The following is a 12682-nucleotide window of genomic DNA, read 5'->3' on the forward strand; positions in this document are numbered from 1 at the left end:
AAGGAAAATAACTCCGCATATAGAGACACATTTCTACAAGTACCTTTTATTTCTCATTTTGATAAATAAATAATAGCTTTTATATCGCGCTACTTTCATGCTTATTGTATGCTCAGAGCGCTATGGTCCAATCTCATTTGTGGACCGGTGGGGGGAAGGGGGTATCTGGGAGAAGGTTTTTCCGTGTTACCTTTAGGCGCTCAGTAAACACAACTCTGCTCGAGTCGGGTGTCGAACCTCGAGCCCCCTTCATAGGCAGCCAAGACAAGCCAAGTTCAAGCGTACTAAGCCTTTCAACCACGCTTCCCACGAACAATCAAAATAGCTAGTTACCAATTATTTATTAATTGGTTCTTTTTTTTATTATTATTTATTTATTCATGTTTTGTAAGGTAGGGCCTACAACTAATAATGTGTGTAAATTGAACTTGATCCGAGAAAGGGTGTGGGAGAAATAGCGTGTAGGCTACTGTACAGAAATTGTACCAGACAGATTGAGTTGATGTAAGCTTTGTAAAAATGTCTGTTGCTAAAGACGATACTCAAAAATGGTTATTACATATCAACTGTTCATCTAGTCATGCATGTTAATTAGAGACTTAAACTCTGCTTAGTCATTGGCTTTCCTGGCTGATTCAGGCACCCCGTAACATTGAAAAGGGGGGGGGGAGCCCGCATATGAAATTTGTTCTAGCATTTGTAATAAAAAATGAGAGGAAAGTTATAGAAAACTGTGCCTCTAAATCTTAAATCTCATTAGTAAAGAGGAAATGTCTAACAAAGATCTGAATATTTGCTGTCAAATCACATTTATATTATCTCATTTTTACATTTTCGAAAAAAATTCCAAATTCTGCTAAATAAATTTCTATTTTCCAAGCGATTGAAGGCTAAACAGGCTTATTTTCTGTGATACGGGTTAAATTCTCATTGCTACTCTCCCATAACGACTTCTATGCTGTGTCCCCATTTTTTTTTTGGTACATTGTTTAGAAAAGAGGCAGTCAAGTAGAAAAGCCCCCACCTATTAGTGTTATCATGTTGTTTTTTTTAGCTGAAGCCTGGAGCGACACTAGTATAAAAAAGATCTTAGGTAGCTGTTAGTATGTGTCAGTACGAATATAGGCCTACATGGTAGCCCAAAAGTAGCTGGACAATTTCAAAAACAACATTTATTTTGATTTGTGCATTGATCTTCAGATCCACAATTATATTAACTAACATATTTCATAGTCATTCCCATTGTATGCCTATATGTTGTAAAACGGTTTGAAGAGAGGTCCGTATCCCTACAATCCAATATGCTACGAGGGGAAAGCGAGCATGTTGATCATTATCAAGTATCAATATAGGCCTATATAGGCCTATTAGTGTAGGTAGGAGGTAGATCTAAATATCTAAATGAAAGCCAGTTCAAAATATCCACATATTTATGCTTCGGGTGATCAGATCAAATCTAAATTTAGATCTCTAGATCTCTTTCTACTTCCTTAGGAATCAGCCGTGCGTTAATTTGAAACTGCTTAGTCATTCTGACACGTACAATTTTAACACACAAGTTTGTTCCGTTAAAAAATTTGCGCTGTTACATTCCACATTTTACAGCATCTTGACCCGTGTTTCTCGTGGATACAGCTTGGTGAACATAAAAAAAAAAAATCCGAGGAGAGGGGCGATCTACTTTCAAAACTAAGTTTGCCGGCATACCGCTAACAACACTGTTATCGGATCAGCGCGTTATATTTATTTTGCCGACTCATGCAACATCGATTCGGACGAGCGTTCAATTAAACGAGAGTTAATATAAAGGGTTCTATCCATTGCATGTATCGGAGATACACAGAACAGGAGATGGCAGGCAAAGCAGCTAAGAAATTAAACGTTGTCCTATTTCTTGGATCAACGAGAGAGGGGCGATTTGGCCTGAGAGTAGCCAAATTCGTTCAAAAGCAACTCGAAGCTAGGAATTATCAAGTTGAATTATTTGGTATGTATTAATTTCTACACCTAAATTAGTTCTACATGCTACAATTCAATAGGCATAGCCATAGGCTACACCCCTATTACCTATAGACTATAGTAGTATAGTATACCCACACAGTGACAGTGGTTTCAGCCAAAAGTCAGACCTCTTTGTCTTAGTATTTACCAATCAATCCTATGCCTAGAATCTATATCATATAGATTATAATAGATCTATCTACTCATTAAATAGAAAGATTAGAATTGGAATCTAGGTCTACATTTTGCTAGATAAGTCTAGATTTTTATTAATGTATTAGTCTAAATTTAGACCTATAATAGTATACTTACTTAGTATAGTATATTATGATTTTTTAGTTATTTTATAGTAATAAGTATATTACTATTTATATCAGCTAGCAAAGCAGGGACAACTTTTTTTTTTTATAATTTAATCCTCTTTAAAATGAGTTGAGAGATAAATTTAAGGTTTCATCTGCAATAAAACTGCAGCCTACTATTGCACTGGATTGGAGATTTTACATTAATGATGGATAACTATTTGAGAGCTATTTTGGGATTTCTGGTTTACAGAATACAAGTATTGATAAGCTTAGTATTTTTAAACATGATATATGCTATTTTTTTAATATATATCCACTATTTAGCTCTGAAAAAAAATAAATCTCTACATTCTTTTAAGTTTGGCAACAGTGATATTACAATATAGTCTAGATAAAGCTTATCAGACATTAAATTTATCCATTTCCAAAGCTCTCCCAATCTTAATTTCGTATGTTTCTCTTCAGGTTACCCACATTCCTCTATATTGCTCCATTTTTTTCCTCTGTTACTAAAATTTATTGCCTAAATAATGTTTATAAGCCAATTTTAAATAAATCTAATAAAGAAGAGATAACTGCTTAATATTTATCATGAAAATTTCAGATGTTCCTTAACTGTCGTAAATTTCAGATGTAATTGTATGTTTAAGAGAAACTGTTGTGTGAACATGTTTTATTTTTTTGTTGTTATCATCAATTGTATTATGTGTAATGTACAATTGTAAAACAATTCATGGATAATTATTGTAGTTTTTAATCTAAGATAATTAAGATTATTATTACTATAATTATCTCTTATACAATACAGACATTACTTCAAAAAAGATGATTACGTCCTACGTGTCATGCATCTTGTCATGCATGTTAACCAATGACTAAAATTCTGCCAAGTCACTTGTTTTCCTGGCTGGTTCAGGCAACCCATTCCATGCTCTAATAGCACTATGCAGTCATAACACTTCTCATGGTATAGCCCAACCTGCTAGTTTTACATAAAGTTACTCTTTTAGAGGTACCGTACCCTGGAGTCGTGCCTTGGCCATCCCTACAGGCATAGTTGATGAGTTGACATTTCAGCTATGATTTTGGTTCTAATTTTTCTTTTATAACTTATCTAATCCTGCTTTGTCCTATTCATTAACAGAAAACTATTGATAATGCCGAAATTATGGCATCTTTTTTTATTCAAAAACTTTTCACCTCGTATGTATGGAATAATTCTAATTCTATTCACTTTTGACATCCATCGGATATATTTTTTTAGATGCCTTTTATTTACATTGCTTTATTGATTTTGTTCAAGTTCTTTTAGCATTCTAGTTCTATTCATTTTTGGCAGCCATCTGTTAGGCAGAAGATTTAAACAATTTTAATTTTTTTTTTTATTATCATGGTTTTATGGATTTTGTAAGTTATTTTAGCTTTAATGAACCAGAGGATTTCATATGTAAAAAAAAAAAGTTAAGAATTCACCAGTGCCATGACACCTGTTGGTCTCAAATGAAAGCCTTATTTTAATATATTTGTTTTATGTGACTTTAAATACCTTGGTAGGTTTCTAATCCACACATTTAAAATAAGACACAGTATGCATTATCAATTCTTTAAAATTTATTTTATATCACACACTTCTTTCAAACTATACATTCTCCTATATCCTCGTGGACCTATGGGGGAATATCTGGGAGGTTTAGGCACCAAGCAAAACAACTCAAACACAGCTTGAATCTGGATTCAAACTCAGGCCCCCTTGTTAGGCAGCCAAACAATATGAGCTACTCATCCTTTATGTTGCTCAAAGATAATGGGAATTTTAAAATAAGAAAAAAAAATGTACCTTATTAAAAAAAATTTTTGTTACAGACCCTGTAGTCTTGAAGTTTCCTATGTTGGAAAAGCCAACTCACTTTTACCAAGACAGGAGCAAAATTCCCAAGTGGCTGTTGGAGTGTGAAGAAAAGATAAAGGCTGCAGATGCTTACGTAGTTGTGTCTGCAGAGTACAATCACAGCATCCCACCAGCCCTCAGCAACATGCTGAACCACTTCCCTGGCAGCATCTTTAGCTACAAGCCAAGTGCAATAGTGACCTATTCTATGGGTAAGTCTGATTGAATATTGGTGATCAATACAAGCAAAGCAAGTCAATCCTCAACAGGTCTAATTAATAATAATAATGAAGCTATTTAGAGTACTCACTAATTAGCCTCAATGTACTATACTATGATAAAACATTACTCTAATAAAAATCCATAAAACTTGAAAGAATGTGCAGAATGTTGGCTTCCTTCAGTCATAAAAGAACTACGGTTCATTTTGTAGAACACTTTTCATATGCTGGTAGAGGCATTCTGTCCACACATAACGCAGGTTATCACTGTTTGTTAAGCCTTTTGGGCAGGCAACATTGAACTGCACAGTACTGTCATATTTTGGTGGAACGAGTGCTCATTTAAAAGGTTGTAAAGAACACAAAATGATAGTATCTTAGGCTAACCCTTAAAACGCGTGTGATAGTTTAGCCTCTAAATATCAGAAGTATAATTCCATTTTGGATGAACTCATTGTACAACAGCTCAGCACTTTAAGGGTTAAGGAAATGAAAAGACAAGTAAAGAGCATGTTATGTTAGGAATCTGTAAATTATGAAATCTAACAAGAGTTATGAACATTTTATGTTTAAATATGATAGCTTTTTTCAATAAACATAAAGGTCACTTTACTGTTTCAATGGTGTAGATCTTTGCTTCTGATGAGGAATTTCTCCATTTTCAGTCTCAAAGTTTCAAAACATGTTTAAGGCTTTTCTTTTTCGTAAAGAAAATAAAATTAAAATTTTTTAAAAAAGCAAGCGTGATGAAATAGATAAATCAAATATTTTTATTTTAAATCTATTGAAATTTGATTGAATGTGTAGAATGTTTTAACTGATGTATTACAATTTTTAATTTTCAAACATGTTGCATAGATATTAATTATGATGATATGAATGGATCTATTGGATTTTTTTTCACACAAGCTTAATATAAATCCTTAAAGAACAAAGCACATTAACATGTTTAAATTGACCAACTCAAACACTTGAAGTAATTTAAAAAGTACAGTTGTCTTTGCATTACAAAATTCAATCTATAGTCCCACTCGTGCCAAGGAAATGCGCCCCAAACCATTTTTCTTCCTTCTTGATACTATTTTTCCATTCACAATTTTGAGGCTAATTATGGAAATATACACAATTTTTAAAAATCTGTTTTGGCTGTCCTCCACAAAAAACAAATAGAACAGCGAGCACATGAGAAAATGGGGTAAATGACATGATACTTGTTAAAAAATGTCTCTGTAAACACAAAGTTTAGTACCATGGCTCTAGCACTTGCCTAATTGGCTTGTAACAATTATTTACTTGTCTCCCTTTATTCTTTTTGTCGGGGTATATCATTCCCCCCTCCATCTTGTTAACAAGATTAAATGAAATTTAATGTAGATTAAGTTAGCTTGTCTATTTAGATCATCTATTTATTTGAGTAAGGGGCATGGTGGCTGGGTGGTAAAATGCTTGGCTTCTGAACTGAGAGGTCCTGGGTTAGAATCTCTGCAAAGGATGGGATTTTTAATTTGAGATTTTTAGGATGCTCCTAAGTCCACCCAACTCTAATGCGTACCTGACCTTAGTTAAGCAAAGTAAAGGTGGTTGGTCAAAATGCTGGCAACATAACAGGATTGGGAAAGTAAAGGTGGTTGGTCATTGTGCTGGCCACATAACACCCTGCTTGTTAACCTTTGTCCAAAGAAACAGTTGACCTTACATCATCTGCCCCATAAATCGCAATGTCTGAAAGGGAGAACTATACAGTTTATATTTTAAATTTTTTTACTTTGAGTTTTGTTTCTTATTTTCCCATTATTTTCCAGGTATCTATGGCGGCATGAGGGCAGCCATGCAACTGAGGGCTTTCCTCAGTGAACTGGGCACACTGAGCGTCTCCAACATCTTTGGCATTCCTGAAGTACACAAGGCCCTAGATGAGAATGGCAAACCTCTGAACGACCACTTAGATAAAGGAGCAGATACCTTGCTAAAACAGTTGGACTGGATGGCTTGGGCCATGAAGAACCATAGGGATGCCCAGGGTGTACCAAAGTAAAAGTGTTTTTTTTTTTTTTTTTTTTTTTTTGACATTTAACAAAAATATACATTGGTGCTTTGTGAAATTTTTTTGGTAAAATGATAATAAAATCAAAAACTGAAATCTTGTGAGAAATCTTGCGTTAAATATTTAAATATTCTATTAATTCTTAGTGTTTCACTTGTTAATTCATGATTACATTCTGTTGATGCAAATGTACTTAAGATTTACAGAACACTTTAACTATTCAATAAATGTAGTTATATTTTATAGAAATGCCAAGTTTTATGTGCCAGATTTTCATTTTCAATTTGTATGTTTACTAAATAGGAGTTTGTATCAGATTTATAACATTGTGTTATAGTTATGTTATGAAGTCATTATGATTATTTATATGTTGCAGTACAAATGTAAACATCCTGTGTTCTTGTATATGTAATTAGTATATACATATCTTATATATGTGATTAGCATAAAAGTCAAAATGCAAACAGCTAGTTTTGACACTTTGACTGTTCCTGTATAGATTTATATTAATACATTTAAAAACTTGACAAACTTGTTACAGTTTTTACTTAAATTTGTTGTCCTCATTATAAAACTATTAGTTTGTGTTTACTATTCAAATTTTTTTTTTGTCAAGCACTAGGCTTAAAGCTTTTAAAGATTTTTTTCAATAAGGACAAAATGAACTATTTTTGTGGACAGCATACTTTGTCAAAATGTAGCCCGAGTGTAAAACTTTTCAAAGCATAGAAGTATAAAATAAGCTGCAAGCTAGTCCAGAAATATACAAATTCATTCATTTTTCTGAAATGGTTGAAACTTGTTTAAATCCTATGTTCCGTTATTTAGTGACAAGATATTAGGGTCATTTTGAGATAACGGGAAACATTGTTAGTTAATTGTATGAATAAAAGAAACGGGGAGGTGTCATAAAGTGGATAAAGTTTTGTCATGAATAAATTCACAAATTGACTTATTTTTAGCCCCACACATCTCTCCAAGCAGTAAAGGACACAACATGGCCTAAATTATGCCGATGTGCCAAAAAAAAAAAAAATCAAATATAGGCCTACTTGACAGTAAAGGACACGACATGGCCTAAATTGTGCCGATGTGCCAAAAAAAACCAAAATATCAAAAATAGGCCTACTTGACAGTAAAGACGCGTATACAATGCATATATGTAATGATGTGCTATGTCACACTCAGCCGCATATTTTGACCAGTAAACTGGTTAAATACGTCCGAATATTGTTTTTAAGTTGCATTCTAGATGTCCATCAAAGCATCGAGACCTTCAACACATGTTGTTATAAAATAATCTGTTGAGCAGCAAACAATGTATATTCAAAGAAAGAGTGAAACATCAATGCAGTTTCTAGAGGGTCCTACATAAGAAATTAAAGGAAGCCGGGACAAGCTATTAGGGTCATTGTTGGTCATTACTTGTATTGTCCTGCTATCTTAATATTGGTTTTTGTAAAGTTTATACTAGTTTTTCACTGTAACCTATTTCATCGTTGGATTTATAATCGTTTTCTGTGACTCTATCTGGAACGTGGTATGGATAAAGTGTCACTTCAGAGTAGGCTAGTACCGGTATTAGAAGAATCCCAAGTGTCATTACATTAAGAGACTAAAAGAAATCAAATATATATTTCAACTCTCATTAAATCTCGTCACGTGCTAATATATTAAAAACCTGCAGGTAAATGATAAATCTAGCCCGATGTAGGCTACTGTTTTCCGGCATAACATTAATATCCCAAGGAAGTAATTTCTCAAGCTATATAGGCCAGGGCGTGTCCAGAATTGAGAGCATACAGGCATTACTCAAATATGTCTGCTCATGATAAATACTTTGGTAGCACTTTTTCCTTTCCCTGATCATTTGTTAAAACGTTTGGCAGGTCTGCATTACATTACAATATTTAGAGCTAGGAGCTATAAACACTCTCAGTGGGTGCTCGTTAAAGAGAATATCGGCCAGGCTCGTAGATCAAAGAATATAAAAATAGGGCCTATATATAGGCCTACCTATACCAGCATATTTTTTTTTTTTTTTCATGCATGTAGTTTCATCTAGTAGGCTTATTTCTTTTACAATGACCCAGTGTATGTCTTAAAGCAGGGCCCACTGGCGGATCCAGGGGGGGGGGGCGGTAGGGGCGATCGCCCCCCCCACTCGGACGACCCCCCCCCCGAAGGGGGGGGGCGGACGAATTTTAGTATAGAATTCACACAATTTGTATACAAATTTATTACTTATGTTAATAATATATACTAATTATTTATATTTCAACCTATTTTTTTATTATTTCGCCCCCTCCTCTAGTATGTTGACCGATTTGGTGGGGTCGGGAGGGGGCAATGGTATCAATCCCGCACCCCCCACCATACACTTTCGAGTGGGGGGGGCGGTCCAATTTATTTGTAGAAATCACAGCTTGCTAACAGAATCAATTAAATATCTATATGATTAAAACTTGTTATTGATATTTTAACCGATCTTTATATTATGTCGTTCCCTGTTTACCGTTTGGGGGGGGGGGGCGAATACCTCTACTGCCCTTCCCACCTAAACCATTTGAGTGGGGGGGGGGGCGGTCCTACTTTTATGGAGAAATCATAGTTTGTGAACAAAATTAGTTGAATTAATCTATAAATTTTATATTATGTCGCTCCCTTTCTGGTATCTTGGTCGATTCGGTGGGGTTGGGGGGAGGGCGATTGCAAGTACTGCCCTTCCCACTCTAGCCCTCTGAGTGGGGGGGGGGGCGGTCCTATTTTTATGGAGAATCATAGTTTGTGAACAAAATTAGTTGAATATCTATATAATATAAACTACGTATTGATATGTGAACCCATTGTATATTATGTCGTACCATACTCTAATCTCAAATTGTATCATTAGTAAATTTAAATGAAAAGGTTGCAATAGGTGGGAAGGGCGATATATGCAATTGCATTTCCCCCATCGGACAAACCAATACTTTTTCTTTTAGTATTATAGTTTGGAAATTACAAAATGTAAAAAATCTGCCACTAATATAATTTATATATACTATAAATTAAATTCTTATATCGAGTCGCCCTACTTTTTTTTTTTTATTCTTTAATGCCAAATGCAATCTTTAGCAGAAATTATTAAAGGAGCGAGGATTAATCGTTTTCATTCTACCGCCCCTCCCATTTCCAGAGTTTATGTAATTTCACATGAATTTATCATAATTATTTTAAGAAAGACTTTGCATTGGAAAAGTTAGAATTCAAACGAAATTTATTTTTCAGTATAAGAATCATGATTGAGATGAGTTCTAAACCGAAAAAAATACATTTATAGTCGCCTTTTCCCAACCTTTACTCAATCGGATATTTTTCTAGTTAAATAAATTTGGGACTATAACTCACAACTTATACTACAATGTTATTGAATATTATTTATCGAATAATTTTTTTTTCGGCGGCGATCCTCAAAGACAAAATCTAAATATGTGGGGTATCTTATCTTTTCAAGGAACAAATCGGTTTTATTTGCAATGTTTTAAGGGCCTATAAATTCATATTAGAATATCTTTCAAGTACAATATTATTCAAAAGGTCCTTTTTTTTAAATATTATGAATAGTGAGCTTTAGGTCAGGAGAATGCGTTTCTGCAGTGAAGAATGCAAGAAAACTCTTTTGTCGTCGGGGCTTCGCCCCGAACTCCATTGATGAATAATAAGCGTAGATGTCAGGAGAATGCGTTTCTGCAGTGTAGAATACAAGAAAATGCTTTTGTCGTCGGGGGTTCGCCCCGAACTTCATTGATGAATGATGAGCTGTAGATGTCAGGAGAATGCGTTTCTGTATTTCTGTAACTCCATTGATGAATAATAAGCGTAGATGTCAAGAGAATGCGTTTCTGCATAAAAGAATACAAAAAAATGTTTTTAGCGTCGGGGCTTCGCCCCGAACTTCATTGATGAATAATAAGCTTTAGATGTCAGGAGAATGCGTTTCTGCAGTGTAGAATACAAGAATATGCTTTTGTCGTCGGGGCTTTAGGTCAGGAGAATGCGTTTTTGCAGTGAAGAATGCAAGAAAACTCTTTTGTCGTCGGGGCTTCGCCCCGAACTCCATTGATGTATAATAAGCGTAGATGTCAGGAGAATGTGTTTCTGCAGTGTAGAATACAAGAAAATGCTTTTGTCGTCGGGGCTTCGCCCCGAACTTCATTGATGAATAATAAGCTTTAGATGTCAGGAGAATGCGTTTCTGCAGTGTAGAATACAAGAATATGCTTTTGTCGTCGGGGCTTTAGGTCAGGAGAATGCGTTTTTGCAGTGAAGAATGCAAGAAAACTCTTTTGTCGTCGGGGCTTCGCCCCGAACTCCATTGATGTATAATAAGCGTAGATGTCAGGAGAATGTGTTTCTGCAGTGTAGAATACAAGAAAATGCTTTTGTCGTCGGGGCTTCGCCCCGAACTTCATTGATGAATGATGAGCTGTAGATGTCAGGAGAATGCGTTTCTGCAGTGAAGAATGCAAGAAAACGCTTTTGGCGTCGGGGCTTCGCCCCGAACTTCATTGATGAATGATGAGCTGTAGATGTCAGGAGAATGCGTTTCTGCAGTGAAGAATGCAAGAAAAGGCTTTTGTCGTCGGGGCTTCGCCCCGAACTTCATTGATGAATAATAAGCTTTAGATGTCAGGAGAATGCGTTTCTGCAGTGTAGAATACAAGAATATGCTTTTGTCGTCGGGGCTTTGCCCCAAACCCCACTAGGGGTTGAGAAATGCTGCTTATATATATATATATATATATATATATATATATATATATGTGTGTGTGTGTGTGTGTGTCTGTATGTGTGTGTGTTCTGTACACAAGTTTATGCATAGGGTTAGGGTTTACTGGGCGTTAGGGTTAGGGTTTGGAAAAAAATCGCCCCCCCCACTCCAAAGTTCTGGATCCGCTAGTGGCAGGGCCAGGCTCGTTTTGGGACATACACTGTCCACATTTCAAACATATAATTTATTAACAAATTACACATTAAATATAAGAAAAAAAGGGAAATGATAATAACACTTGTCTACGAGTCCGAAGATTAATTAGGAATGCATTATTTCCCTTTGCTACTTAGTCCCAGCTGGGACCTACATATTTTGCCATATCCAGCGCATGCATAACCACTGTCCGCCGGTGATCGATTTAGATTTTCCTTTCGTCGTCTACGTCTGTCCTCGGCAGCGGATTTTTTTTGGGTCTCAAATGTGTATCCCGCGGCCTTCGTGAGTGACCTCCAGCTGTCTCGTTCTGAAGCCGGATGCAACCATGCAGTTTCTCTCTTCTATGTCTATTAAAGCAAGTTGGTTCCTAAGCTGGTCTTTAAAGCGTTTGTTACGTCGACCACCTTTCATCTCACCAAAAAAGACTACTTTTGGCATACGATATCCCCCAATTACAATAAAACACAACCTAGTAAGACACCCAAAATAGCCTAATAATAATAAGGCTTGTCTTCGAGTCCAATGATTAGTGAAGAATGCAGTATTTCCCGTGGCTGCGCAGCCCCAGCAAGCATAACCATTGTCTGCAGGTGGTCGATTTAGATTTTCTTTTCGCCGACAGCGTCTGTCCTCGGCAGCGGATTTTCTTTTGGTCTCAAATGTGTATCCCGCGGCCTTTGTGAGTGACCTCCAGATGAAGGTACATTTCTTATTCCATTTACTATGACAAATACATACAAGCGCTCCTTCTTCCCTTGTGCCATTATAGCATGGAATGGGTTTCCTGAATCAGCCAGGAAAACCAATGACTTAGTAGACTTTAATTAGGATGCACAACTAGATTAGCACATGAATACTTGGTCGTAGGACGCAATTATTCCTTCTTTGAAGGAGGGCCTTTCATTTGGCCTATAAGTTAATTACAAGTAAGTGAAGGTGGCCGGGCTCTTACACACAGTTTTGCCTATTTAAAATAATAAGATTCTTTAACTGACTTCACAAATCGAACTCAAATTCAAACGTCATGTGGAACAAATGAAATAAACTGAATATCTTCATTTAATCTAAGTTCAAAATTTTTTTAAAAATGTGTTTGTGTAGGCCTAAAGGTTGTGAAATGATGTTACACTGGGGTTGGTTGACACATAGCATCTTGTAAAAATTCAAACAACACACACTTTGGTTTCTTATAGTTATAATGTTTTTTGTTTGGTGTAATGCACAAATTGTAAGACAAATTTCCTTACGGAT

At 35.5% G+C, this 12682-nt stretch overlaps 1 protein-coding gene across 1 annotated transcript; it reads left to right on the forward strand.

The window, feature by feature from the left end:
• The first annotated feature begins 1565 nt into the window (after positions 1-1565).
• Positions 1566-6990, forward strand: LOC106064104 (uncharacterized). The gene is made up of 3 exons (XM_056016051.1): positions 1566-1987; positions 4170-4406; positions 6218-6990. Exons 1-3 carry the CDS (start codon positions 1825-1827, stop codon positions 6448-6450), a joined length of 633 nt encoding a protein of 210 aa, XP_055872026.1. The 5' UTR covers positions 1566-1824; the 3' UTR covers positions 6451-6990.
• The last annotated feature ends 5692 nt before the right edge of the window (positions 6991-12682 follow it).

Source organism: Biomphalaria glabrata, chromosome 17 (genome assembly GCF_947242115.1).
Source record: "Biomphalaria glabrata chromosome 17, xgBioGlab47.1, whole genome shotgun sequence".
Classification (NCBI taxonomy): Eukaryota; Metazoa; Mollusca; class Gastropoda; family Planorbidae; genus Biomphalaria; species Biomphalaria glabrata.

Coding starts and splice junctions, on each gene's coding strand:
- LOC106064104 (XM_056016051.1), top strand. CDS start 1,825: ATGTATCGGAGATACACAGAACAGGAGATGGCAGGCAAAGCAGCTAAG. Junction 1,988..4,169: donor TTATCAAGTTGAATTATTTG/GTATGTATTAAT, acceptor TTTTTGTTACAG/ACCCTGTAGTCTTGAAGTTT. Junction 4,407..6,217: donor AATAGTGACCTATTCTATGG/GTAAGTCTGATT, acceptor ATTATTTTCCAG/GTATCTATGGCGGCATGAGG.